The 24,974-nt window shown below is 38.2% G+C and overlaps 1 protein-coding gene across 4 annotated transcripts in view; it reads right to left on the reverse strand.

Annotated features, from left to right (window-relative positions):
- SLC4A4 (solute carrier family 4 member 4) overlaps window positions 1-24,974 on the reverse strand; it is a 522,314-nt gene that overhangs the window by 191,871 nt on the left and 305,469 nt on the right. For all 4 annotated transcript variants that reach the window (XM_053703335.1, XM_053703333.1, XM_053703336.1 and 1 more), the window contains exon 4: window positions 18,753-18,888. In XM_053703335.1, the coding sequence (XP_053559310.1) occupies window positions 18,753-18,888 (136 nt within the window). The remainder of the gene's footprint in view (window positions 1-18,752; window positions 18,889-24,974) is intronic.

The raw sequence follows: 24,974 nt of genomic DNA on the forward strand, positions 1-24,974 counted from the left end.
GGCTACGTGAAAGAATATGACATACTAAAAAATGTATTGAGCACAAAGAAAGGACATAAAAATATAACATTTCCAGCGAGTGTTCCATAAATTACATCACTTTTGCTTTATTACACTACAACACTGAAATGAACAAAATATAATAAGTCGCATCTGTTCTGCATTTTTTACATTTTCGGGCTTTATTACAATTCATTGGTAAAGTCATGTGAAGGGTCTTGTTTGGTCCCATACATTCCAGTTCTCCAGTACTTCTATTATCAATTTTCTTTGTTCGCTTGGTAAAACAGGGATGTATGCTTAGGAGCTGGCCCAATTCAGGAGCACTATATGGCAGCAGTTTTGCAAGAATGTTATCCATTTACAAGAGCACTAGATGATGGCAGTAACACCTAAATGATTTTCATGTCTTTTTAAGTTTTTCTAGTCTTAATATTTAGTTATATACAAATTAGGGACATAGGGTTTTTTTTTAGTTTTTTTTAATTTAAAAACATTGGTTTGTACAAAGTATGAACAGTGTTTTACAATTTAAATGTCATTTTTTTTAGATATTTATACATCTCAGTGTTTAATAAATGAGGTATGAATGACTTTCCTGCTATCATATTTGTAAATATTACTACATGGTAGTAACAGCAACAGTCTAAGCAGACCTTAGTTAGTTTTTTTTGTTTTTTTAATAACTACCAAGTGATAAAACATTTATTGTGAAGTAGTAGCTATGTGTAATTGACAAACCTGTGAATGGCTTTGTGTTGTTTATGTGAAGTATAGGAGCTTGAGAGTTGTTTGTGTGAGATATAAGAGGTTGGGTGTTTGTGTGATGTATGAGTAGCTTAATGCTGTTTGTGTAGTGTACAATTGGTTTTGTGTTGTCCTTTTGAGATGTGAGTAGCTCAGTGTTGTCTGTGTAAAGTAAAAGTGGTTGTGTGTGTTTTTTGTGTAAGGTATTACTAGGACTGTTATTAGCACAGTGTTATTTGTGAGACATACAAGAGGTATCCCTTGTTGAAAAAGAATATGCACATATCCTACACTAGTGGCTGATTGGTGCCTTCACACATTTGTCTCTTGTGATTGGCAAACTAGATGTGTTTAGCTAGCTGCCAGCAGTGTAATGTTGTTTCTTCAGAAAAGAACAACAAAATAATCTAGCAAATTTGATAATAGAAGTCAATTGGAAAGTTTTTTAAAAATGTATGTACAAGGTGGCCCTCGTTTTACAACGGTTCAATTTACACCGGTTCAGAATAACAACCTTTTTTTCCAGTCATGTGACTGCTATTGAAAAGCATTGAGAAGCAGTGCATTTATTAAAATAGCCAGTAGGTGGAGCTTTCCGCTTGTTTTTCAGCAAAGCGAAGCAAGCTGAAATTAATCAGTTTAACCAGGCATGAGCTATCAAGCAGATTTCAAAGGAGCAAGATCTTCCTGTCTATAAATCAGTCCAGATTGGAATGCATAGAAAGAACTGTTTGCAGAAAAATGCAAGTGACGTCTGTGTTGTGTGATTATTTTATTAGGTTTATAATGCTGTTTAGCAAATGTTTTTGTTCATTTAACTTAGTTTAATTATATATTCTGTGTTGTGTGATTATTTTATTAGGTTTATAATGCTGTTTAGCATTTAAAGTCTTCATTTCAAAGCTTTAAAAATAATGTATTAGATGTCACTTATGACAATTTTGAGAGGGGCCTGGAACCTATCTCCCTCACTTCCCATTGACTTACATTATAAACTGGGTTTCAATTTACAACGGTTTCGATTTACAACCATTCCTTCTGGAACCTAACCCCGGCGTAAACTGAGGGCTACCTGTGTACTATCCAAATCATGAAAGAAAATCTTGGGATTTCCTGTCCCTTTAATTGGTTATGTGCTGTTTGTGTGGGGCATTGTAAAGTGTGTATAAAATGTAGTTCACCTCAGAATATTTACTAAAGATTTGGCACCACAGTCTCTAACAACCTAACTAAAGAACACAAAACATAAAATCCCCTCCTATTTAATATACGCCTTTAAACATGAGCATTATTTAATAACATAGGCATTTTTCATTATGTGTTCACTAAGGTATGAAACAGAACAAACAACCACAACAAATAAAATGTATTTTCTTGTGTTGAATTTTATGCTGTAGGTAAAAACTACAGTGAAGTGTATAGCTATTGTTAAAGTTGTCAATATCAGAGCATATCCACAACACATAGTATGAAGAAATGTGTGTGTGTATATATAAATTGTAAAGCATTTGAACTGTCTGTACTAATATACAAATGCAGAAAAAACGTGTAAAAATGTACTAGCAATCTTATAAAAGTAATCTGCTGCAACTAATAAGATTACACCCAGTTCTGAAAAGTTCTGTGCGTTTGACATTTTATTGCTGTCTGAGAAGTAGGTAGATAATTTAACACGTTGACCTTGAAGTGACTTTAAAGACTGCTGAAAAGTCAGTTGTCTAGAATTTTTGAAATTACATTGTGAGACAATGACAAGAGACAAATATATGTAACCACCAATCACCAGCTAGTTCCCAGTAGTGCAGTGCTACTGCTTCTGAGCATATGCACATATGATTTTCAACAAAGGATACCAAGAAAACAAACTAAATTTGATTATGGAAGTACATTTAAAAGAGTCTTAAAATTGTATACTGAATCATGAATGTTTTATTTTGACTTTCATGTTTTAATGTTGTTTATTTGACTTTCATGTTTGATTTTTATTATGTGAATCCTGTGCAGATTAAATACGAAATTTACTAAGTAGTTTAAATTTAAAGCTTGCTACATATTTCTATTGACAAATTTTAATATGTATAATTTGAATGCATATTTTAATTACAATTCTTGTTTCATACTTATTAAATTGAGTTCTATTTATGTATGTGTCTCTTTTTCACTTGCAGAAATATAGGGACCTGCTCTGTATTGATAAACGCAGCACTTAAAATTGGCCTTTCCTGAATCTTGTAGGTCTGCTTTTTTATTTCTATTCACACAGAGTTTTCCTCTTCCATGAGGCTGTCTCATTCCAGACATCATTCTGTGTAAATCCAATGCATTAAGGAACATTAACACCCTAGCTTTTATATAAAAACTGTGCTTGTTTCACTATCTCCAGAGAAACGAAAAAGCAAAATCTGTAACCTAGGTTTTCAAAATTCTGCCAACTGCCTAAACCAGCTATTTGACTTGAAGTCTTTTGAAAGCCTAGGTTACAGAATCTGCGTTTTGGTTTCTCTGGAAGAGTGTGGAACAAGCATATTTTTTACAAAAAAGCAAGAGGTGTCTCTAAGATTGCCACAGCGGTCATAGTTTCCTGGACTCTTATGAGTAACATGCTGCAGGGTGTGCAGAGGGGAACATGAATTGAACCCCAGGACAGCACATAAATATTGATCCTGGACAGCACTTTCCATGTTCCTCCCTGCTTACCCTGCAGCATGTGTAACTCATAAGTGTTCAGGAAAACATGACCGAGGTGGCAACCCTAAGTGTCACCTTATTTGGTTTCCAATGACTTGTAATACCAGCTGCAGAGTTTAAAATGTATGAATTACTCATTTATGTATATGTTTGTATATGAAATAGCTGTTTCTGCTAATTGAGACCACAACCCAATAAAGTGGGCACAGCTTGTAGGCAGAGGGAACTAATTAACTCATCTGTCTAATTATTTACACAAAGTCTTCTTTGTCTTATTGTCACTGCTTACTCAAACACTAATATATAGACAGAACAATGGTAAATTCAAATTTTAGAATCTCTCTGTCACAACCCCCACTGGGAACATTATTTCATCTAAACCTAATTTATCTATAACCAATACTTTTAATTTTCAGTATAGGTGGGGATACAAAAAGCAAAATCAGCTATTTCAAATTACATAATAAAAGCTAAAGTAGCTCTTTGTAAACAGTCTAATGCATTCCAGCAGATAATAAAGATCTCCACTAAGAATACCAAGAGAACAAAGCAAAATTGGTGATAAAAGTAAATTGGAAAGTTGTTTAAAATTACATTCCCTATTTAAATCATGAAAGTTTTTTTTGGACTTGACTGTCCCTTTAAAGTCAGCGGAGAACTGCTGTCAACTACATCTGAGATTCTGCTTGAGATTTGTTGCTCTCGCTAGTAGCTGGTTTAAGCTGGATCAATAAAACAAATACATTATGTTTACTATTATTGCTTCAACTTCTTGAGTTACTGGAACATTTAAAATTGACAGTTCATTTTAATTAGCTAAAAAAGGTGCAGTTCTCGAGCCAGTAAACATTTTGTATCATTGTAAGAATGCAAGTTATGAGGCTGACTGATATATTACATCTAGTATAATGTGTATAGCTTAACCTTTGTACTAATCTGCAACTAGTCAGACCAATTTTTATTCAACTATGTTGAAGTAATCATTAAAGGGACAGTCAACACCAGAATTTTTGTTGTTTAAAAAGTTTTGTTGTTTATTACACATTCCCCAGTTTTGCATAACCATCACTGTTATAGAAATACACTTTTTACTGCTATGATTACCTTGTATCTAAGCCTCTGCAAACTGCCACCTTATTTCAGTTCTTTTGACAGCCTTGCATTTTAGCCAATCAGTGTTCACTCCAGGGTAACTTCACGTGCATGAGCTCAATGTTATCTATATGAAACACATGAACTAATGCCTTCTAGTGGGCAAAATGCATTCAGATTAGAGGCAGTCTTCAAGGTCTAAGAAATTAGCATATGAACCTCCTAGAATTAGCTTTCAACTAAGAATACCAAAATAACAAAGCAAAATTGTTGATAAAAGTAAATTGGAAAGTTGTTTAAAATATCATGCCCTATTTAAATCATGAAAGTTTTTTTGGGACTTGACTGTCCCTTTAACCCCTTAATGACCGACAACGTGCAGAGTACGTCCTCTAAAAAAATACAGTTAACGACCGAGGATGTACCCTGTACGTCGTCGGTCTGGGAAAGCGGTGGAAACGATCCTGATCGCTTCCAGTCGCTTTCCGGTTATTGCAGTGATGCCTCAATATAGAGGCATCCTGCAATAACACCCCTTTGCCATCCGATGCAGAGAGAGCAACTCTGTGGCCCTCTTTGCACCGGACATCGATGGCCGGTATCGTTGGTGGGTGGGAGCAAACGTGGGAGGAGGGTGGGCAGCCATCGATGGGCCCTATGATGTCGAGGGAAGCGGGATCGTGGGCGGGGGTAGCAGGGGGGCACGCACTGACGTGCGCGCATGCACAGGAGGGCGGGCGCATGCACGGGAGGTCGGAGGCGTGTGGGAACCGCTACACTACGGCAAATTTCTTGTGAGAAAAAGGGGCGGGAGGCAAGCAGTATGTGTGGGTACAGTAAATGAGTAAGAGGAAAATTAAAGCTAAACACAAACACAGCAAAAATGTAATAATAGCCTTAGTCCCAAATGGACAGAAAATGGAAAAGTGCTGTGTTCATTAAGGGGTTAAACAACTTTATATAAAAAGTTGCAAATCCTAAATTAGTTTTTTGGCATCTGAGTTACACATACAAACTTAGGGCTAGATTACAAATGAAACGGTATTTAGCGCTCATGCTCAAGTGTAAACACTGCTAGAAGTAAGCTATTTGCGTGTGCGGGTTAGCGCACGAGATACAAGTTTAAAGTAATTTTTTTGCACCTGAGCGAAACTGGACACATATTAACTTTAGGACTTCGGATACCGTGAGCTTGTTAACTGCTTCTCTCCATAGACTTCAAATGGGGCTGCATTTTCAGAAAAAAACTAACATTTATCTTTTGCCCCAAATACAACCACGTTTAACCAAGTGTGCTCAAACCCACATGAATTGTAAATATTTAGCATTCCAATGTTCTTCACATAGAAGGAAATGTTCTATTTATTTTTAAATATATATATATATATATCTATATATATATATATATATAACTTTTTTGTAAAATATATATCTATACTATATATGTGAATATATATATATATAACTTTTTTGTAAAATATATATCTATACTATATATGTGAATATATATATATAACTTTTTTGTAAAATATATATCTATACTATATATGTGAATATATATATATATATATATATATATATATATATATATATATATATATATATATATATGAATATCTATCTAAAAATACATAGAACAGTTTCTACTATGGAATGTAAAATATTCACAGCAAAATATTGAATAAAATTGTGTGTGTTTATGTGTATGTATGTATATATATATCCCATTACGCGCAGGTCTTCAGTCACACTAATTCGACAAGCACAATTAACATTTACTTTTCACTTTTAATACCGCGCTAAAGTAAGTGCAGTCACAATATTGATATTGCAACTAGCACTACGCTTAGCGTGCAACTTTTAATTTAGCCCTTAAAGGAGTAATTGCTGTAAGGTGTAAATGCTGTACCACAAAAAGGAAAATTCATTTACACTGTTATTTGGCTAAATAAGTCACTACGTATGTTCAAATTGCAGTTTTTAAGTATTTCGATTCAGCTTTAAAAATAAAAAAGAAGTTTGTTATCCTTCTAGGTATGAAAAATAATCATTCATACTAAAGCTCTGAATTATATATATATAACAAATTAATTACACAGTCACTGTTGAATTATATAATGGTTTACTTTTACATGGACCAAGCATCTTTTTGTTCTGTGAATCTCTGTAAAAACCCCTGCAAAATTCTCTTTGAAAGGACATAAAAGTCAAAAATTAGGATTCAGAAAGAGAATGCAATTTAAGAGACTTTCTAATATACTTCTGTTATCAAATTCCCTGTGTTCTCTTGGTATCTTTTATTAAAAAGCATACCTCGGCAAGAACAGCAATGGACTGCTGGAAGCTAGATAGTGACTGGTGGCTATGCATATATGCCTCTGGTCATTGGTTCACCAGAGGTGTTCAGCTAGATCCCAGTAGTGCATTGCTGCTCTGGGGCTGACTTTAACCATGTGTTTAACCTTAGTTATATGCAGGCAAAACTACAATAATAAGATTCTCTAACACATCAGAACATTTTCTTTTCGCACTATTATGTCCTTTTAAAACATTTAAATATCACTCAAAGTGCAATAAACCCCCTGTATACTTCTCTTTGTCAGTCTACTGTATCTCAGTCTGTATCTTTTTTTTCTGCCTCTGTCACTGTAATATGCATCTTCTAATGTATATATAATGTATATAGTCAGTCACAGAACATAAACCTGAGGCAGGTGCAAAGACTACTGTCATTACAAAATGAATATAAATGAACTACAGTTTCAATCAAACTGTAAGTTAAAACAGGTGTCCTATTACAAAAATAAAAAGTGTTTATTGACATTTTATGAAGTCATCCTCAAAGCGACGTCTTCCATACTACATTTCTTGACTAAATATTATCAGATGTGAACCAGATGAATATCTGAAACGCAAATAAGGTCTTATTATGAAATAGCAGGGCCTACGCTTGTATCACATGACTGTTCTTCATCTGAGCACACAACAACACTGTCATATACTTGCTTCACAATTTCTAAGCCCCTGTTATGTTCCTAATATACAATGTCACAGCAATTACAGTGACACCAAAGTAAAAATGAACCTTTCATGGTACACATAGAGGATGTTGTTTTAAGTGACTTTTCAATGTATTTCTGTCATCAAGCTACTGCATTCAGAAATAGAAATGCACTAATTAAAACTAGCTGCTAATTGGTGGCTTCACACGGATGCTTCATTGGCTCTTAGTCATGCTTTGCTGCTCTGGAACGGATTTAACTATGTGTTTAAGCCTTTCACAAAGGTTAAACACACATTTATATGCAAGCAATAGTGCAATCAGCTTTAACACAGAGTATTTTCTTTTAGCATTTGTATGTCACTAGAATTTGTGAAGAGAAATTTAAACTTCCTCATATTCTTATATTTGGTTTTAGATGATTCTTTAATTTTGGATTCATCTGTGATTCTATTTTGTAAACATATAGAACATAAAGTGAAGTTGGAGTGCAGAATATCTAGCAGTAATTAGCAGAAACAGTAAAAGATCAATGTAACTATGGTGATGTAGTAGAGCCAAATGAAGTAAGAGAATCAAAGAATGCAGGGCCCCATATTTTTCATCTGTATCCTACTAGTGAACAGCAAGGCAGGGGTTAAACACATTGACCTAGATTACAAGTGAAACACAAAATTATTAGCGCTTTTGTGCACTAACTGCACTCAAGTTAAATCAATAACGTTCCTATTCTTGAGTTGGTATTACAAGCGAAAAGACTCAAGCGCGCTAACATCTGGAGGTCAAATAGTGCAGCCGCGCTAACTCCCTTTCTCCATAGATTTCTATGGGGTGCACTACAAAAGCCTCTTCTGGCGTTTGCTCACGTGCTAAGCGAAAGGTGCGGTATTTGAAGTATTTCTATTAAAAAACAAAACAAAAAAACAAAACAATTTGTTTAAAATGGATTTTTCATATGTCAAGGTGTTTGACATGGGCTCAAGTGTATAGCTATGTTTATATATGTAGATACATGTGTTTATATGTATGTATGTGTTTGCATTCATATGTACACATATATACACAAATATACTACAAATATATACACTTTTGAGCCCTTCCCAGTCAATCACCTTGACATTTCCATTTTTAAGCCTCATTCTACATTTATTTCAATAATAAACTTATATTTTACATTTAATATGTGTATATATGAGTGTAATATTTTTTTTTTAAATGTTTTACATGCGTTTTTTTTTATTCTCTTTATTGAAAGTATAGTGATAGCCATGCTAAACCTTCTCTGGTTATTGAGTTTTACCATTCTTGTAATACTAGATTGTGGGCTAATCCTAGTGCAGACCAGCAATATTGACTGTGTACCCTGCACTATTAATAGCGCTCCAGTTGTATTCTGGGCCAAGTATTTAGGATCAGTAATACAACCATGATATGCTCTGGGGAAAAAAAAAAAAAAGAGTATATAATTTTTGCATTACAATGTCCCTTTAAGACCTGAGATTGGTAAATTCTTAGCTACTTTCTGTTGGTGTTTAAAGGGCCATTATAGTGAAACTATTACATGCTGACATTCTGTAGAGCATAAAATGGTGGCGTTATCGACCTTGTAAATCTGTGTTCAACCCTTGCAAATAGATTAAACACATAGTTAAAGTACCACTCAGGACCAGTCGTTCTTTAGGTGGTGTCCCTATCCTCTAAAAGATCTGTAGGAGTTGTCCTTATCAGCTAGTGAGCTATCTGTCCCTAGGGACAAACATGTATTATTACGAGACAAGAACAGTACAGGAAACACATATATTTATCTGTTGATGTATGTGTCCCATGTAAATATTACTGTAACATGTTGCTTGCTATGGAAGTCAACCCCAAAATGTATTTCATGACAGGGATAGAGCATGCAATTTTAAATAGACAGACAAATAAATTGCTATAAATTCTCCAAGCAGGAAAATCACTTATCCATCAAGGTACTGCTGTGGGGTTGCTGACCAAGGCTGTAGAGACTAATCGCATAAAACCATCACGGATGGTCACACTTAAAATATTCTTAAAAACATAATTTATGCTTACCTGATAAATTCCTTTCTTCTGTTGTGTGATCAGTCCACGGGTCATCATTACTTCTGGGATATAACTCCTCCCCAACAGGAAATGCAAGAGGATTCACCCAGCAGAGCTGCATATAGCTCCTCCCCTCTACGTCAGTCCCAGTCATTCGACCAAGAATCAACGAGAAAGGAGTAACCAAGGGTGAAGTGGTGACTGGAGTATAATTTAAAAGATATTTACCTGCCTTAAAAACAGGGCGGGCCGTGGACTGATCACACAACAGAAGAAAGGAATTTATCAGGTAAGCATAAATTATGTTTTCTTCTGTTATGTGTGATCAGTCCACGGGTCATCATTACTTCTGGGATACCAATACCAAAGCAAAAGTACACGGATGACGGGAGGGAAAGGCAGGCTCATTATACAGAAGGAACCACTGCCTGAAGAACCTTTCTCCCAAAAATAGCCTCCGAAGAAGCAAAAGTGTCAAATTTGTAAAATTTGGAAAAAGTATGAAGTGAAGACCAAGTTGCAGCCTTGCAAATCTGTTCAACAGAGGCCTCATTCTTAAAGGCCCAAGTGGAAGCCACAGCTCTAGTGGAGTGAGCTGTAATTCTTTCAGGAGGCTGCTGTCCAGCAGTCTCATAGGCTAAACGTATTATGCTACGAAGCCAAAAAGAGAGAGAGGTAGCAGAAGCTTTTTGACCTCTCCTCTGTCCAGAGTAAACGACAAACAAGGAAGAAGTTTGGCGAAAATCTTTAGTTGCCTGCAAGTAGAACTTGAGGGCACGAACTACATCCAGATTGTGTAAAAGACGTTCCTTCTTTGAAGAAGGATTTGGACACAAGGATGGGACAACAATCTCTTGATTGATGTTCCTGTTAGTGACTACCTTAGGTAAGAACCCAGGTTTAGTACGCAGAACTACCTTGTCTGAGTGAAAAATCAGATAAGGGGAATCACAATGTAAGGCTGATAACTCAGAGACTCTTCGAGCCGAGGAAATAGCCATTAAAAACAGAACTTTCCAAGATAACATTTTTATATCAATGGAATGAAGGGGTTCAAACGGAACACCCTGTAAAACGTTAAGAACTAAGTTTAAACTCCATGGTGGAGCAACAGCTTTAAACACAGGCTTGATCCTAGCTAAAGCCTGACAAAAGGACTGGACGTCTGGATTTTCTGACAGACGTCTGTGTAACAAGATGGACAGAGCTGAAATCTGTCCCTTTAATGAACTAGCTGATAAACCCTTTTCTAAACCTTCTTGTAGAAAAGACAGTATCCTAGCGATCCTAACCTTACTCCAGGAGTAACCTTTGGATTCGCACCAGTATAGGTATTTCCGCCATATTTTATGGTAAATCCTTCTGGTAACAGGCTTCCTGGCCTGAATTAGGGTATCAATAACCGACTCAGAAAAACCACGTTTTGATAAAATCAAGCGTTCAATTTCCAAGCAGTCAGCTTCAGAGAAGTTAGATTTTGATGTTTGAATGGACCCTGTATCAGAAGGTCCTGTCTTAGAGGTAGAGACCAAGGCGGACAGGATGACATGTCCACTAGATCTGCATACCAAGTCCTGCGTGGCCATGCAGGTGCTATTAGAATTACTGATGCTCTCTCCTGTTTGATTTTGGCAATCAATCGAGGAAGCAGCGGGAAGGGTGGAAACACATAAGCCATCCTGAAGTTCCAAGGTGCTGTCAAAGCATCTATCAGAACTGCTCCCGGATCCCTGGATCTGGACCCGTAGTGAGGAAGCTTGGCGTTCTGGCGAGACGCCATGAGATCTATCTCTGGTTTGCCCCAACGTCGAAGTATTTGGGCAAAGACCTCCGGATGAAGTTCCCACTCCCCCGGATGAAAAGTCTGGCGACTCAAGAAATCCGCCTCCCAGTTCTCCACTCCCGGGATGTGGATTGCTGACAGGTGGCAAGAGTGAGACTCTGCCCAGCGAATTATCTTTGATACTTCCATCATTGCTAGGGAGCTTCTTGTCCCTCCCTGATGGTTGATGTAAGCTACAGTCGTGATGTTGTCCGACTGAAACCTGATGAACCCCCGAGTTGTTAACTGGGGCCAAGCCAGAAGGGCATTGAGAACTGCTCTCAATTCCAGAATGTTTATTGGAAGGAGACTCTCCTCCTGATTCCATAGTCCCTGAGCCTTCAGAGAATTCCAGACAGCGCCCCAACCTAGTAGGCTGGCGTCTGTTGTTACAATTGTCCAGTCTGGCCTGCTGAATGGCATCCCCCTGGACAGGTGTGGCCGATAAAGCCACCATAGAAGAGAATTTCTGGTCTCTTGATTCAGATTCAGAGTAGGGGACAAATCTGAGTAATCCCCATTCCACTGACTTAGCATGCATAATTGCAGCGGTCTGAGGTGTAGGCGTGCAAAAGGTACTATGTCCATTGCCGCTACCATTAAGCCGATCACCTCCATGCATTGAGCTACTGACGGGTGTTGAATGGAATGAAGGACGCGGCATGCATTTTGAAGCTTTGTTAACCTGTCTTCTGTCAGATAAATCTTCATTTCTACAGAATCTATAAGAGTCCCCAAGAATGGAACTCTTGTGAGAGGAAAGAGAGAACTCTTCTTTTCGTTCACTTTCCATCCATGCGACCTTAGAAATGCCAGAACTAACTCTGTATGAGACTTGGCAGTTTGAAAGCTTGAAGCTTGAATTAGAATGTCATCTAGGTACGGAGCTACCGAAATCCCTCGCGGTCTTAGTACCGCTAGAAGGGCACCCAGAACCTTTGTGAAGATTCTTGGAGCCGTAGCCAATCCGAATGGAAGAGCTACAAACTGGTAGTGCCTGTCTAAGAAGGCAAACCTTAGATACTGGTGATGATCTTTGTGGATCGGTATGTGAAGGTAAGCATCCTTTAAATCCACTGTGGTCATGTACTGACCCTCTTGGATCATGGGTAAGATTGTCCGAATAGTTTCCATTTTGAACGATGGAACTCTTAGGAATTTGTTTAGAGTCTTTAAATCTAAGATTGGCCTGAAAGTTCCCTCTTTTTTGGGAACCACAAACAGGTTTGAGTAGAACCCTTGTCCTTGTTCCGACCGCGGAACCGGATGGATCACTCCCATTAATAACAGATCTTGTACGCAGCGTAGAAACGCTTCTTTCTTTATCTGGTTTGTTGACAACCTTGACAGATGAAATCTCCCTCTTGGGGGAGATAATTTGAAGTCTAGAAGGTATCCCTGCGATATGATCTCTAGAGCCCAGGGATCCTGAACATCTCTTGCCCAGGCCTGGGCGAAGAGAGAGAGTCTGCCCCCCACTAGATCCGGTCCCGGATCGGGGGCTCTCGGTTCATGCTGTCTTTGGGGCAGCAGCAGGTTTCCTGGCCTGCTTGCTCTTGTTCCAGGACTGGTTAGGCTTCCAGCCTTGCCTGTAACGAGCAACAGCTCCTTCCTGTTTTGGTGCAGTGGAGGTTGATGCTGCTCCTGTTTTAAAGTTCCGAAAGGGACGAAAATTAGACTGTCTAGCCTTAGCTTTGGCTTTGTCTTGAGGTAGGGCGTGGCCCTTACCTCCTGTAATGTCAGCGATAATCTCTTTCAAACCGGGCCCAAATAAAGACTGCCCCTTGAAAGGTATATTAAGTAATTTGGACTTAGAAGTAACATCAGCTGACCAGGATTTTAGCCACAGCGCCCTACGTGCCTGTATGGCGAATCCTGAGTTCTTAGCCGTAAGTTTGGTTAAATGAACTACGGCCTCCGAAATGAAGGAATTAGCTAGTTTAAGGACTCTAAGCCTGTCCGTAATGTCGTCTAGCGTAGATGAACTAAGGTTCTCTTCAAGCGACTCAATCCAAAATGCTGCCGCAGCCGTAATCGGCGCGATACATGCAAGGGGTTGTAATATAAAACCTTGTTGAACAAACATTTTCTTAAGGTAACCCTCTAATTTTTTATCCATTGGATCTGAGAAAGCACAGCTATCCTCCACCGGGATAGTGGTACGCTTAGCTAAAGTAGAAACTGCTCCCTCCACCTTGGGGACCGTTTGCCATAAGTCCCGAGTGGTGGCGTCTATTGGAAACATCTTTCTAAATATTGGAGGGGGTGAGAACGGCACACCGGGTCTATCCCACTCCTTAGTAACAATTTCAGTTAGTCTCTTAGGTATAGGAAAAACGTCAGTACTCGCCGGTACCGCAAAGTATTTATCCAACCTACACAGTTTCTCTGGTATTGCAACGGTGTTACAATCGTTGAGAGCTGCTAAGACCTCCCCTAGTAATACACGGAGGTTCTCCAATTTAAATTTAAAATTTGAAATATCTGAGTCCAATCTGTTTGGATCAGAACCGTCACCCACAGAATGAAGCTCTCCGTCCTCATGCTCTGCGAGCTGTGACGCAGTATCAGACATGGCCCTAGCATTGTCAGCGCACTCTGTTCTCACCCCAGAGTGATCACGCTTGCCTCTTAGTTCTGGTAATTTAGACAAAACTTCAGTCATAACAGTAGCCATATCTTGTAATGTTATCTGTAATGGCCGCCCAGATGTACTAGGCGCCAAAATATCACGCACCTCCCGGGCGGGAGATGCAGGTACTGCCGCGTGAGGCGAGTTAGTCGGCATAACTCTCCCCTCGCTGTTTGGTGAAATTTGTTCACATTGTACAGATTGACTTTTATTTAAAGTAGCATCAATACAGTTAGTACATAAATTTCTATTGGGCTCCACCTTGGCATTGGAACAAATGACACAGATATCTTCCTCTGAGTCAGACATGTTTAACACACTAGCAAAAAACTTACAACTTGGTTATAATCTTTTTTAGCAAAAAACGTACTGTACCTCAAAGAGGTACTAACGATTAAATGACAGTTGAAATAGTGAACTGAAAAACAGTTATAGCATCAAACTTTAAAACAACAAAACTTTTAGCAAAGGTTTGTTCCCATTAGTAAAATAACAATAATTAAATTTGACATAAAAAATACAAAGCAACGTTTTTATTCACAGTCACTATAAGAATTCTCACAGCTCTGCTGAGAGAATTTACCTCCCTTCAAAGAAGTTTGAAGACCCCTGAGATCTATCAGAGATGAACCGGATCATGCAGGAAAAATAAAAGTAACTGACTGGTATTTTTTGATGCGTAGCAAAGAGCGCCAAAACGGCCCCTCCCTCTCCCACACAGCAGTGAAGAGAAACGAAACTGTCACAAATAAAGCAAAAAAACTGCCAAGTGGAAAATAATGCCCAAATATTTATTCACACAGTACCTCAGCAATGTAAACGATTCTACATTCCAGCAAAAACGTTTAACATGATAAATAGTTATTAAAAAGGATTAGTGACCTTTAACAGAGTAGTTCCGGTGAAATACCATCCCCAGAATACTGAAGTGTATACATACATGTCATTTTAACGGTATGGCAGGATTTTCTCATCAATTCCATTCAGAAAATAAAAACTGCTACATACCTCAATGCAGATTCCTCTGCCCGCTGTCCCCTGATCTGAAGCCTTTACCTCCCTCAGATGGCCGAGAACAGCAATATGATCTTAACTACTCCGGTTAAAATCATAGTAAAAAACTCTGACAGATTCTTCCTCAAACTCTGCCAGAGAAGTAATAACACGCTCCGGTGCTATTTTAAAATAACAAACTTTTGATTGAAGTCATAAAAACTAAGTATAATCACCATAGTCCTCTCACACATCCTATCTAGTCGTTGGGTGCAAGAGAATGACTGGGACTGACGTAGAGGGGAGGAGCTATATGCAGCTCTGCTGGGTGAATCCTCTTGCATTTCCTGTTGGGGAGGAGTTATATCCCAGAAGTAATGATGACCCGTGGACTGATCACACATAACAGAAGAAATTGCAACTTTATTTCCAAATCTTACAATACAATCACCAGGAGATGTAGGGACCCATCTTCTGGTAACAGCATTCTAAGATTTGGAAATAAAGTTGCAATTTAAGACTATTTGAAGTGCGACTATCCTTGATGTTCTCATGCTATTTTAAGCAACTTTCCAATCTACTAATATTATTTAATTAGCTTTGTTCACTTTGTATCCTTTGTTAAGAAGCATGCTTAGGTAGGCTCAGAAGCTGCAATTCCCTACTGGCAGTTAGCTGCTGATTGGTGCCTACACATATATGCTCTAGTCATTGCCTCATCCAATGGCCTCCCATTTAGCAAGGTCTGGACAGACAGCATCTGCTGCTCGCATATATCATTGCAAAAGCAATTGCTTGTAATGCTACACCCCCTGCTCTCCCACAACCAATGGCGTGAGAGCAGGGCTTATCAATCATCCTGGTCATTCCAAAGAAGCGGCAGTATTAACTAGCATTTCAGGCCCAGTTCATTAAAGCTTGCAACACTCGGGCCTCAGCACTGCCTCTGCAGCTTCATAAATGGAGCCCAACGTATTCAGCTAGCTCCCAGTAGTGTATTGCAGCAATGAAGCAAATGTGATAACAGAAGCAAATTGGAAAGTTGTATGCGCTGAATCATGATGAAAAATAAAGTCTTGGGTTTCATGTCCCTTTAAAGGGATATGAAACCCAATTTTTTCCCAATGTTTTTCTTTATGATTTATACAGAGCATGCAATTTTAAGCAACTTTCTAATTTACTCCTATTATCAATTTTTCTTTGTTCTCTTTGTACCTTTATTTGAAAAAGCAGGAATGTAAGCTTAGAGGCCGGCCCATTTTTGGTTCAGCATCCGGGGTAGCGCTTGCTGATTGGTGGCCACAATTCTCCACCGATCAGCAAGCGCTAACCAGGGTTCTCAACCAAAAATGGGTTTCACATCCCTTTAAGTCATACTGATCTGTAACAACATAGACCAATTTCAGCAACTAATTTACCATGCTGCACCATAAGCATTACACTACGGTATGTAGACTGATGCTTTTTTTTTTTTTTTTACAAATAGAAAAGGAAATATTGAAACTAACTTGCACTTATACTTCATTGTGTACTTGTATTAAAACCTCTAACCAGAATAGAGTTAAGGGCAGAAAATGCATTTGAAATGTATAATAGTGAACAGAAAACAACAGATGTGATTAGCATTCATGTGACAAAAATAGGTCTTAACCGTATCACTGCCATAAGGGAATGAAAAGCACAGCAAGTTGTTCTGGCAGGAGTTGTACTGAATGAATAAAGTCCCATCTAGCCTTTCAAAACTTGCCCAAAGCTTTATATTCTATGCAAGTACACCAGAACTGCAAACCCTAAATCTCATTTATTTGCTGCCTGGTTTAGAAGAAAATAATTGATAGCATTAATCATTGTCAAAATGTTACCCACCACTCAAAAGTTTACAATTGTATGCTGACATTGTATTGCAACTCACTGATATGTAAGACACGTTAGATTAATCAACTAATCATTAAATTACATTTGAAAAGAGGAAATTAATTCAAATTTACAAGCAAATGACAAGTACATTTTGCATGTTAGGAACTCCATGAGACAACTTTGTTTACTGTTAAATATATAATTTAATTATAAAATCATTATGGAAGCTATATTCCTTTGATTAAAAAAACATATGTACTGATCATACTGATATGTCCTTTCTCTAAATGTGTATGCCTCTTTTTTCATCTTTATATATTGTGTTACCATTATTATAAATACTTGTTAAATTATTTAAAGGAATAGGAAACCCCAATATTTTCGTTTCATGATTCAAACAGAACATACAATTTTAATCAACTTTCCAATTTATTTCTGTTGTTAAATTTGCTTCATTCTCTTATTATCCTTTGCTAATGGAACATTGGTAGCTAGCTGAACACATCTAGTTAGCCAATCACAAGAGACAAATGTGTGGAGGCACCAATCAGCAGCTAGCTCCCACTAATGTTGGATATCTGCATATTCTTTTTCAGCAAAGGATACAAAGAGAACAAACCACATTTGAATATGGAAGCGAATTTACAAGTGTCTTAAAATGACATGCTCTAACTAAAACTCATGCAAGTTTAATTTTGTCTTTCCTATCGCTTTAACCTAAAATCACATATGTCTGATGCTATTTTAGTTAATCAGAAATAAGTAATTACTCTCTCTGTTTTTTAAATCACCTTTTCAGAGCACCCAGAATATAACATGTACAGCTGAAATATGGATGTGATCAGTACTTAGCATGCTGTTGACTTTAAAACAATGTCATTTTAAATACATTGGTATCTGATGTTTAGTGGTTTGATGATCCACTTTCATAGTAGCCAAAATTCAGTATTGGTCAGAGGTGTCTTGGAGGGGGCACATATAGGTGACTGATTTGTTATTTCATTAGTAGATCCTTGATATTGGCAATTATTAATGGTCCCTATATATATATATATATATATATATATATATATATATATATATATATATATATATATATAATTTCAATAGGTGTCTCTGGTATTTGATATAGCATTTGAGTTGATCATGTCTGGCCCCTAAGATGTAAAGTAAGATCACTGCTGTAAAATAACTAAGTAATAAACTGTAGATCATATTGTTGATCTGAAAACGAGTTTATCAAAGTCACACTTGGACTAGTCTGTGATTCTAAAGAACTTAACTTTTACAACTTACCTAATCTTTTTATGGGTTACATCTGCCCATTTACAACCTGAAAATGTTAACCCAATTAATTTTCAGTGGTACCGGTTATATTTTTTTTTACTAAAAAAACAAATATTTTAGTTTAATGATAAAGTGATTTATTGTAATTGTAAACAAATGATCATCTTACATTATATGTGTAACTCCCCTAAATGGGTTAAACACATATAGTGGAAGTTACACACCTGGTGCAATCCTGTGCTGCTTCAGATTATAAAGTGGAGGGTTATTGCGGCATATGTACCTACCACTCCTGATTGGTTTACTGACCATATCATTATCTGCAGCAGCAATACACTGCATCAGGGTGCTTTACTGTGTGATTCACCCTTTTGCATTACAAGAAAATGGAATTTGTTAGAGAAATAATATCTTCTAACAAAATACGGTATTTTACTTTAATACTACCATGTTGCTTTAAAGGCAATGGCAGAATTATTACCCAATTATTAGCTAACACACGGACATGTGCAATGGTACTTTTATTTGTGGCCACATAATTATTAATTTATATATTCAGTAAGTCTCACCTGGCGGTTTCCTTCCATTCCATTTCTTGCCCATCCACAGCCAGAAGTTCATCCAGTTCGGTGAAAAGTTGTGGTGGAGCCGGGCTGTCATCTTCTTCACCCAAGATAAATCGGATGCGTTCGGCGGCTGGAGAAACTGTAGAGGTGAAAATACTGCGGTTAACAGCCTGATTGATTATAACTGAAGTGCGGCTCATTACCGCATTTTTCTCCATGGACGTATTCAGTTCATTTTGTTCTTTTTCATTAGACATCTTCTACTCTTATCAGTTCTCTTCAGATTCCACTATTCTAAAACTGAGGTTTAACAAGTCAATAAAAAGTGCTATGGTTCTTGCAGACAATATTCCCAATATCTACTAGTGAGTGCCCAAGAACCTTCAGCACTCTAGCAAGGGGAGGTTGGCATCCTTTCTATATATATATGGCAGAAAACCAGTTTCGACCAAACTGTCTTGGGCAGCAGCAATGGTCAGGAGCATCCCTCAACAAGCTCCTCTCCCTCCCATCTCCAAACTGGGACTTTTCATTGGTTGGACGGTTTAAGGGCTTATTACCATCAAGACAATATTTAACAAAAGACACTCAACTCTTAACATGAATGCTAACACTGAATATATTAAGTCAGGCACCAGTGCACATGAAAAACAAAGTTTGGTCAAATACTGTACATTTGCTGAGGGAAAACACTTATTTTTCTTGTTTTACCTAAAAAATAAGATTAAAATAAATTATAAAACTGTAATAATAAACCAACAACCAATTTGTAACATAGCAGTTTTAGCTTTTGAGATGTAATTAGTGTTAAATAAAATATAAGTGTTTAGCCTGATAAAGAATACTGCTATTTTCTTTAATACACTACAAAACTAAACAACTGCACTAGATCATCCTTGGCTTATGATTTATGTCATAAAGTTGGAGCAAACTTTGAAATAGTTATCCTGACAATGACAGCGCAAACATGACATTTGTTAAAAGGATACCGGTCACTCAAAAGGTGCTATTACACTAATTACAATTTTATTTTTCTAAAAAAAGAAACTTCAGTTCTATTTTCAAACGATTTGTCCCAGAAAATTTGTTTTTTTACATTGCAATTGAAAATTGCTGTAAACAGAGCTGGGGAACATTTTTATTTCTCCCTTAAGCAAACTAAATAAAGGGGTGTAAAAATATCCCTTTAATTTGCCAATTAATGGTATATATATCCTAGACTATCCACAGGTTGCAATATGAGCACCCTGAGAGCAATATATTGAAATCCTCTGTGTGTGGAGGTAGTCTGTAGATTTCTGGATTTGTGTTTTGTGTAGGTTACTTCTAACACTTTGTTCCTGTTAAGAGATATTGTCCTTGAAAGTGAAAAGATTCTAGTATGTCCCCAAACTTAAAAAATTAGACACTCTCTAATTTTCAAAAGCAATACAAACATATAATAGTGGTTTCTTGCACCATTAAAATGCTCTGCCACTTCCAGATATCCCAACCTATAATCCCAAATTTTATTACAGGACTTTGTGAATATTAAAAAATTATATCAATCAGAATTAGCTATGAAAATGTAAGAGTAATCTGTGTTGCCTTTGTGAGTAGCACTTACATATACTGATGACTCAAAAATGCTATTTACCAGGAGCTTTCTTGGTCTGGTGCTCTGAATGAATTCAAATAGAAAACAGCCTAATTCATTCTTATTTTTTCACTCATTTTTTTATTGTCTTTGAGAAAAGGGATGGCGAAGAGGTACATGATATGCCAAGGTCAGATCAATTCCATTTTCAATAAAATGACACATAAAGAACAAAATTAAAAATTAACCTTTTGCAAATATGTATCTCATGCTACAGTTGTGATCATATTTCACTGGTTTATAGATTCTCCTTTTGTCTATCAAACTTTTAAGGTATGTTTAAACAGAAGGGCACGATTTTGTTAGTTTTTCTTAATCTTTATAGTTTGTTTATGATGATGGTATTAACATTTAAGAAAAGCTTTACAGTCATTTACAATATATTTTATTGACACCTTGACACATTATACATTATGGTCAGATTCTTAGTACTCTTGTGAAATTGAGCAAGTCTTCTGTAAGGTGAACATTTGCCGTGCAGTCCTTTTGTTAGTCCTATAGCCACTTCAGACCCCTGGCCCTGCAACCCCTATATAAGATGAATACCCAAATCAGACCACAGGTCTCAGACCCCTGACCTTGTAGCCCCTCTGTCAGCTACATGCCTTCATCCGGCCTCAGATTGCAGAACCTTTGCTCTGCAGTCTATCTGTCAATCACTTACACGTAACAGACCTAAGACCAACGGCCCTGCAGTGCCAAATCACATCACGTATCTCAGACCCCTGACCCTAAAGTCCCTCTAAAAATAATGTACCCAAATCAGACCTCAGATCCCACACCTGGTCCTTTGTCAGTCCCTAACCCATATCAGACATCAAACCTCAGACCCTTTCTCAGTCACAATTATCAATAAAATATATAACTGCAGAGTCATTTTTGCATTTATTGATCAAGTGGCAAAAGTAAATCCTATCTTATAGTCTGCTGCTTCTTCAAATTTGCAGCCCTAGGTCTGAGACTAGTTAAAGCATTAATATGTTGGGTTGAAATGCACTTGTACAACTACCAGTCTACTTTTCGCTTCCAGTTAAGCATTAGAGGAAACCCACATTTGGGTATTTTAGATCTGTGGATCTTTGGCAGCTTAAAAATTAGGCTTGGTGAATGCTTTTTAAGGTCCTCGAGATCCTGCACCCATTTTCCTCTTATCATAATGTCCAGTGATAAGTGATGGATGCAGAGAGGAAGAAGTCAATAAAGTAAACTCAAATATAAAAGTTTGATTTTGACTTTCCTATAGGCTCCATATTCAGCACACGTCACATGGGTCTGAACCACGGAAATGCACCACTTGTCTAATATTGAGTAATACTACTATCTATATTGCAATCGATACCCTACAAAAAGAAACTGAACTGAGGGCCCAGGGTGAATGCAAACTCAGAATTTTTACGATCTTCCAATTTAAAACTCCTTTCCAATTATTTGAATACTTTAAACAACTTATTGGGCATCTAAGCAACAAGTTCCATGCCTGTCTAGTAAAGTAAAAAAGGAACAAAAAGGAATCCGAAAAAAAGAAGTACTTCATGCTACGCTCCTTCAACAAAGGATACCAAGAAGATGATGCAAATTTAAAAAACATAATTTATGCTTACCAGATAAATTCCTTTCCTTCCCGCCAGGGAGAGTCCACGACTTCATTCCTTACTGTTGGGAAATACAACACCTGGCCATCATGAGGAGGCAAAGACACCCCAGCCAAAGGCTTAAATATCCCTCCCACTTCCCCTATGCCCCAGTCATTCTGCTGAGGGAACAAGGAAAAGTAGGAGAAACATCAGGGTATAAAGGTGCCAAAAGAAATATATAAAAAGGGAGCCACCCAACAAAAATAAATTACGGGTGGGGTCGTGGACTCTCCCTGCCAGGAAGGAAAGGAATTTATCTGGTAAGCATAATTTATGTTTTCCTTCCATAAGGCAGGGAGAGTCCATGACTTAATTCCTTACTGTTGGGAAAACTATACCCAAGTTCCAGAGGATGCTGAAGGAATAACGGGAGGGAACAAAAAAAAAGTTGGACCCTGTTCTGAGGGCACCACAGCCTGCAAAACTTTTCTCCTGAAAGCTGCTTCACCCGAAGCAAACACATCAAACTTGTAAAATTTAGAAAAAGTGTGTAAGGAGGACCAGGTAGCCACCTTACAAATCTGATCCATAGAGGCTTCGTTCTTAAAAGCCCAGGAGGAAGCCACTACTCTAGTCGAATGAGCCGTTATCCTTTCAGGAGTCTGTCACTCCGCTGTCTCATAAGCTAAGTGGATGACACTCCTCAACCAGAAAGATAGGGAAGTCGTAGTAGCCTTCTGACCCTTATGCTTCCTCGTATAGATGACAAAGAGGAAGATTGTCTGAATTCCTTAGTAGCCCGAAGATAGAACTTCAAGGCATGAACCACATCTAGATTGTGAAGCAAGCGTTCCTTCGCTAAAGAAGGATTAGGACACAAAGAAGGAACAACAATTTCTTGATTAATGTTGCGATCCGACACCACCTTAGGGAGGAACTCTAATTTAGTACGTAAAACCGCTTTATCAGCATGGAAAACAAGATAAGGGGGCTCACATTGCAAAGCAGAGATCTCAGAACCTCTGTGTGCAGAGGCAATAGCCAACAAAAAAGAACCTTCCAAGATAACAATCTAATGTCAACAGTATGGAAAGGCTCAAACAGAGCCTGCTGCAAAACACAAAGAACAAGATTGAGGCTCCAAGGCGGAGCCCCAGATCTAAACACAGGTCTGATCCTAGTCAGAACCTTAACAAAGGACTGCACATCCGGAAGTTTAGCCAGTCTCTTGTGCAGTAACACCGAAAGGGCCAATATCTATCTGTCCCTTCAGGGAACTAGCAGATAGACCCTTCTCAAGTCCATCCTGGAGAAAAGATAACATTCTGGCAACCTTAACCTTATGCTAGGAAAAGTGATGCTCTTCACACCAGTACAAGTAAGTCCTCCACACTTTATGGTAGACACGACGAGTAACTGGCTTACAAACTTGAATCAGAGTGTCGATAGCACTCTCAGAAAGCGTTCAATCAACATGCAGTCAGCCTCAGCAAATCTAGATTTTAATGAACGAAGGGACCCTGTATCAGCAGATCTCTGCAACAACGTAACCTCAACAGAGGAGATGAAGAAATCCCCACCAGATCTGCAAACCACATCCTTTAGCGACCCCGATGGAGCAATCAGAATCACTGATGCTCGCTCCTGCTTGATGCGAACCACTGCACGAGGGAGAAGCGGTAATGGAGGAAAAAGAAATATGAGTCTGAACCTCCATGGTACTGATGATAGGGCATCTATCGGTTCCGCCCGAGGATCCCTTGACCTCAACCCGTACTTGGGTAGCTTGGTATTGAAGCGGGATGCCATAAGATCTATCTCTGGCACCCACCACTCGATGTATATCTCTGCAAACACCTCGGGGTGAAGAGACCATTCCCCTGGGTGAAAGGATTGCCTGCTGAGGAAGTCCGCTTCCCAGTTGTCCACACCCAGAATGTGGATCGCTGGCAGCGTACATCTGCGAATCTCCACCTACTCTAGTATCTGCGATACTTCTCTCATCTCCAAGGGACTTCTCGTTCACTCCTGATGGTTGATGTAGGCAACTGAGGTTATATCAAAGGCAAACAAAGGAATCCAGTGAGCCTCAAATGCAACACACTTTTTCGAAAAACACACTGGGTAGACAAGGTAAAAGAGCAATTAAAAAGTAAAATAAAGAAAATGACCAACAGCTCCCTGCCAGTCTAACCAAGGTTATATTGTCTGATTGGAATCTGATAAACTGGGATGAACCCAGAAGGGGCCAAGCCTTCAAGGCATTGAAGATTGTTCAGAGTTCCAATATATTGATCGGAAGGGGGGACTGCCCTTGTGCCTTCTTGGCCCCCCAAACGGCCCAGCTGGAAAGGCTTGCGTCCGTAGTCACAATCTCCATACACTGGGCCACTGAGGGTCTCAAGGAGGCCTGGAAGGCAAGACATGCAGTAGTTAGCTTTCAACGTCTCTGATCTGTGAGAAATATTCTCATAGATATGGAGTCTATTATTATCCCTAGGAAATTCCCCATGGTACTTGGAGACTTTTCCAACTTTATCTTCCATACATATGATCGAAGAAGACTGAGAAGAGTGTTCTTCCGCTAGACAAAACAATGGTGTCTGTACCAGGATATTGTCCAGGTAAGGCGCTACTGCAATACATTGTGTTCTGGCAATGGCTAGAAGAGCCCCCAGAACCTTCAAAAATATCCTTGGAGCAGTAGCTAGGCCAAACGGAAGAGCTATGAACTGGAAGTGCTGATCCAGAAAGGCAAACCTCAGGAACTAAAAAAAACTGTCCTTCCTGAACCAGAGGAAGGATTGACCGTATTGTCTCTATATTGAAAGAGGGAACACTCAGAAACTTGTTTAGGCACTTTAAGTCCAGAATAGAACGAAAAGGTCCCTCCTTTTTTGGAACCAGGAAAAGGTTTGAATAAAACCCCAAACCTCTTTCTGCTGTAGGTACCGGGACAATTACTCTTAGAGAGGAGAGATCCCGTACGCAACCTAAAAAAGCAGTCCTCTTTTC

The sequence above is a fragment of the Bombina bombina genome, chromosome 2 (genome assembly GCF_027579735.1).
Source record: "Bombina bombina isolate aBomBom1 chromosome 2, aBomBom1.pri, whole genome shotgun sequence".
NCBI lineage: Eukaryota > Metazoa > Chordata > Amphibia > Anura > Bombinatoridae > Bombina > Bombina bombina.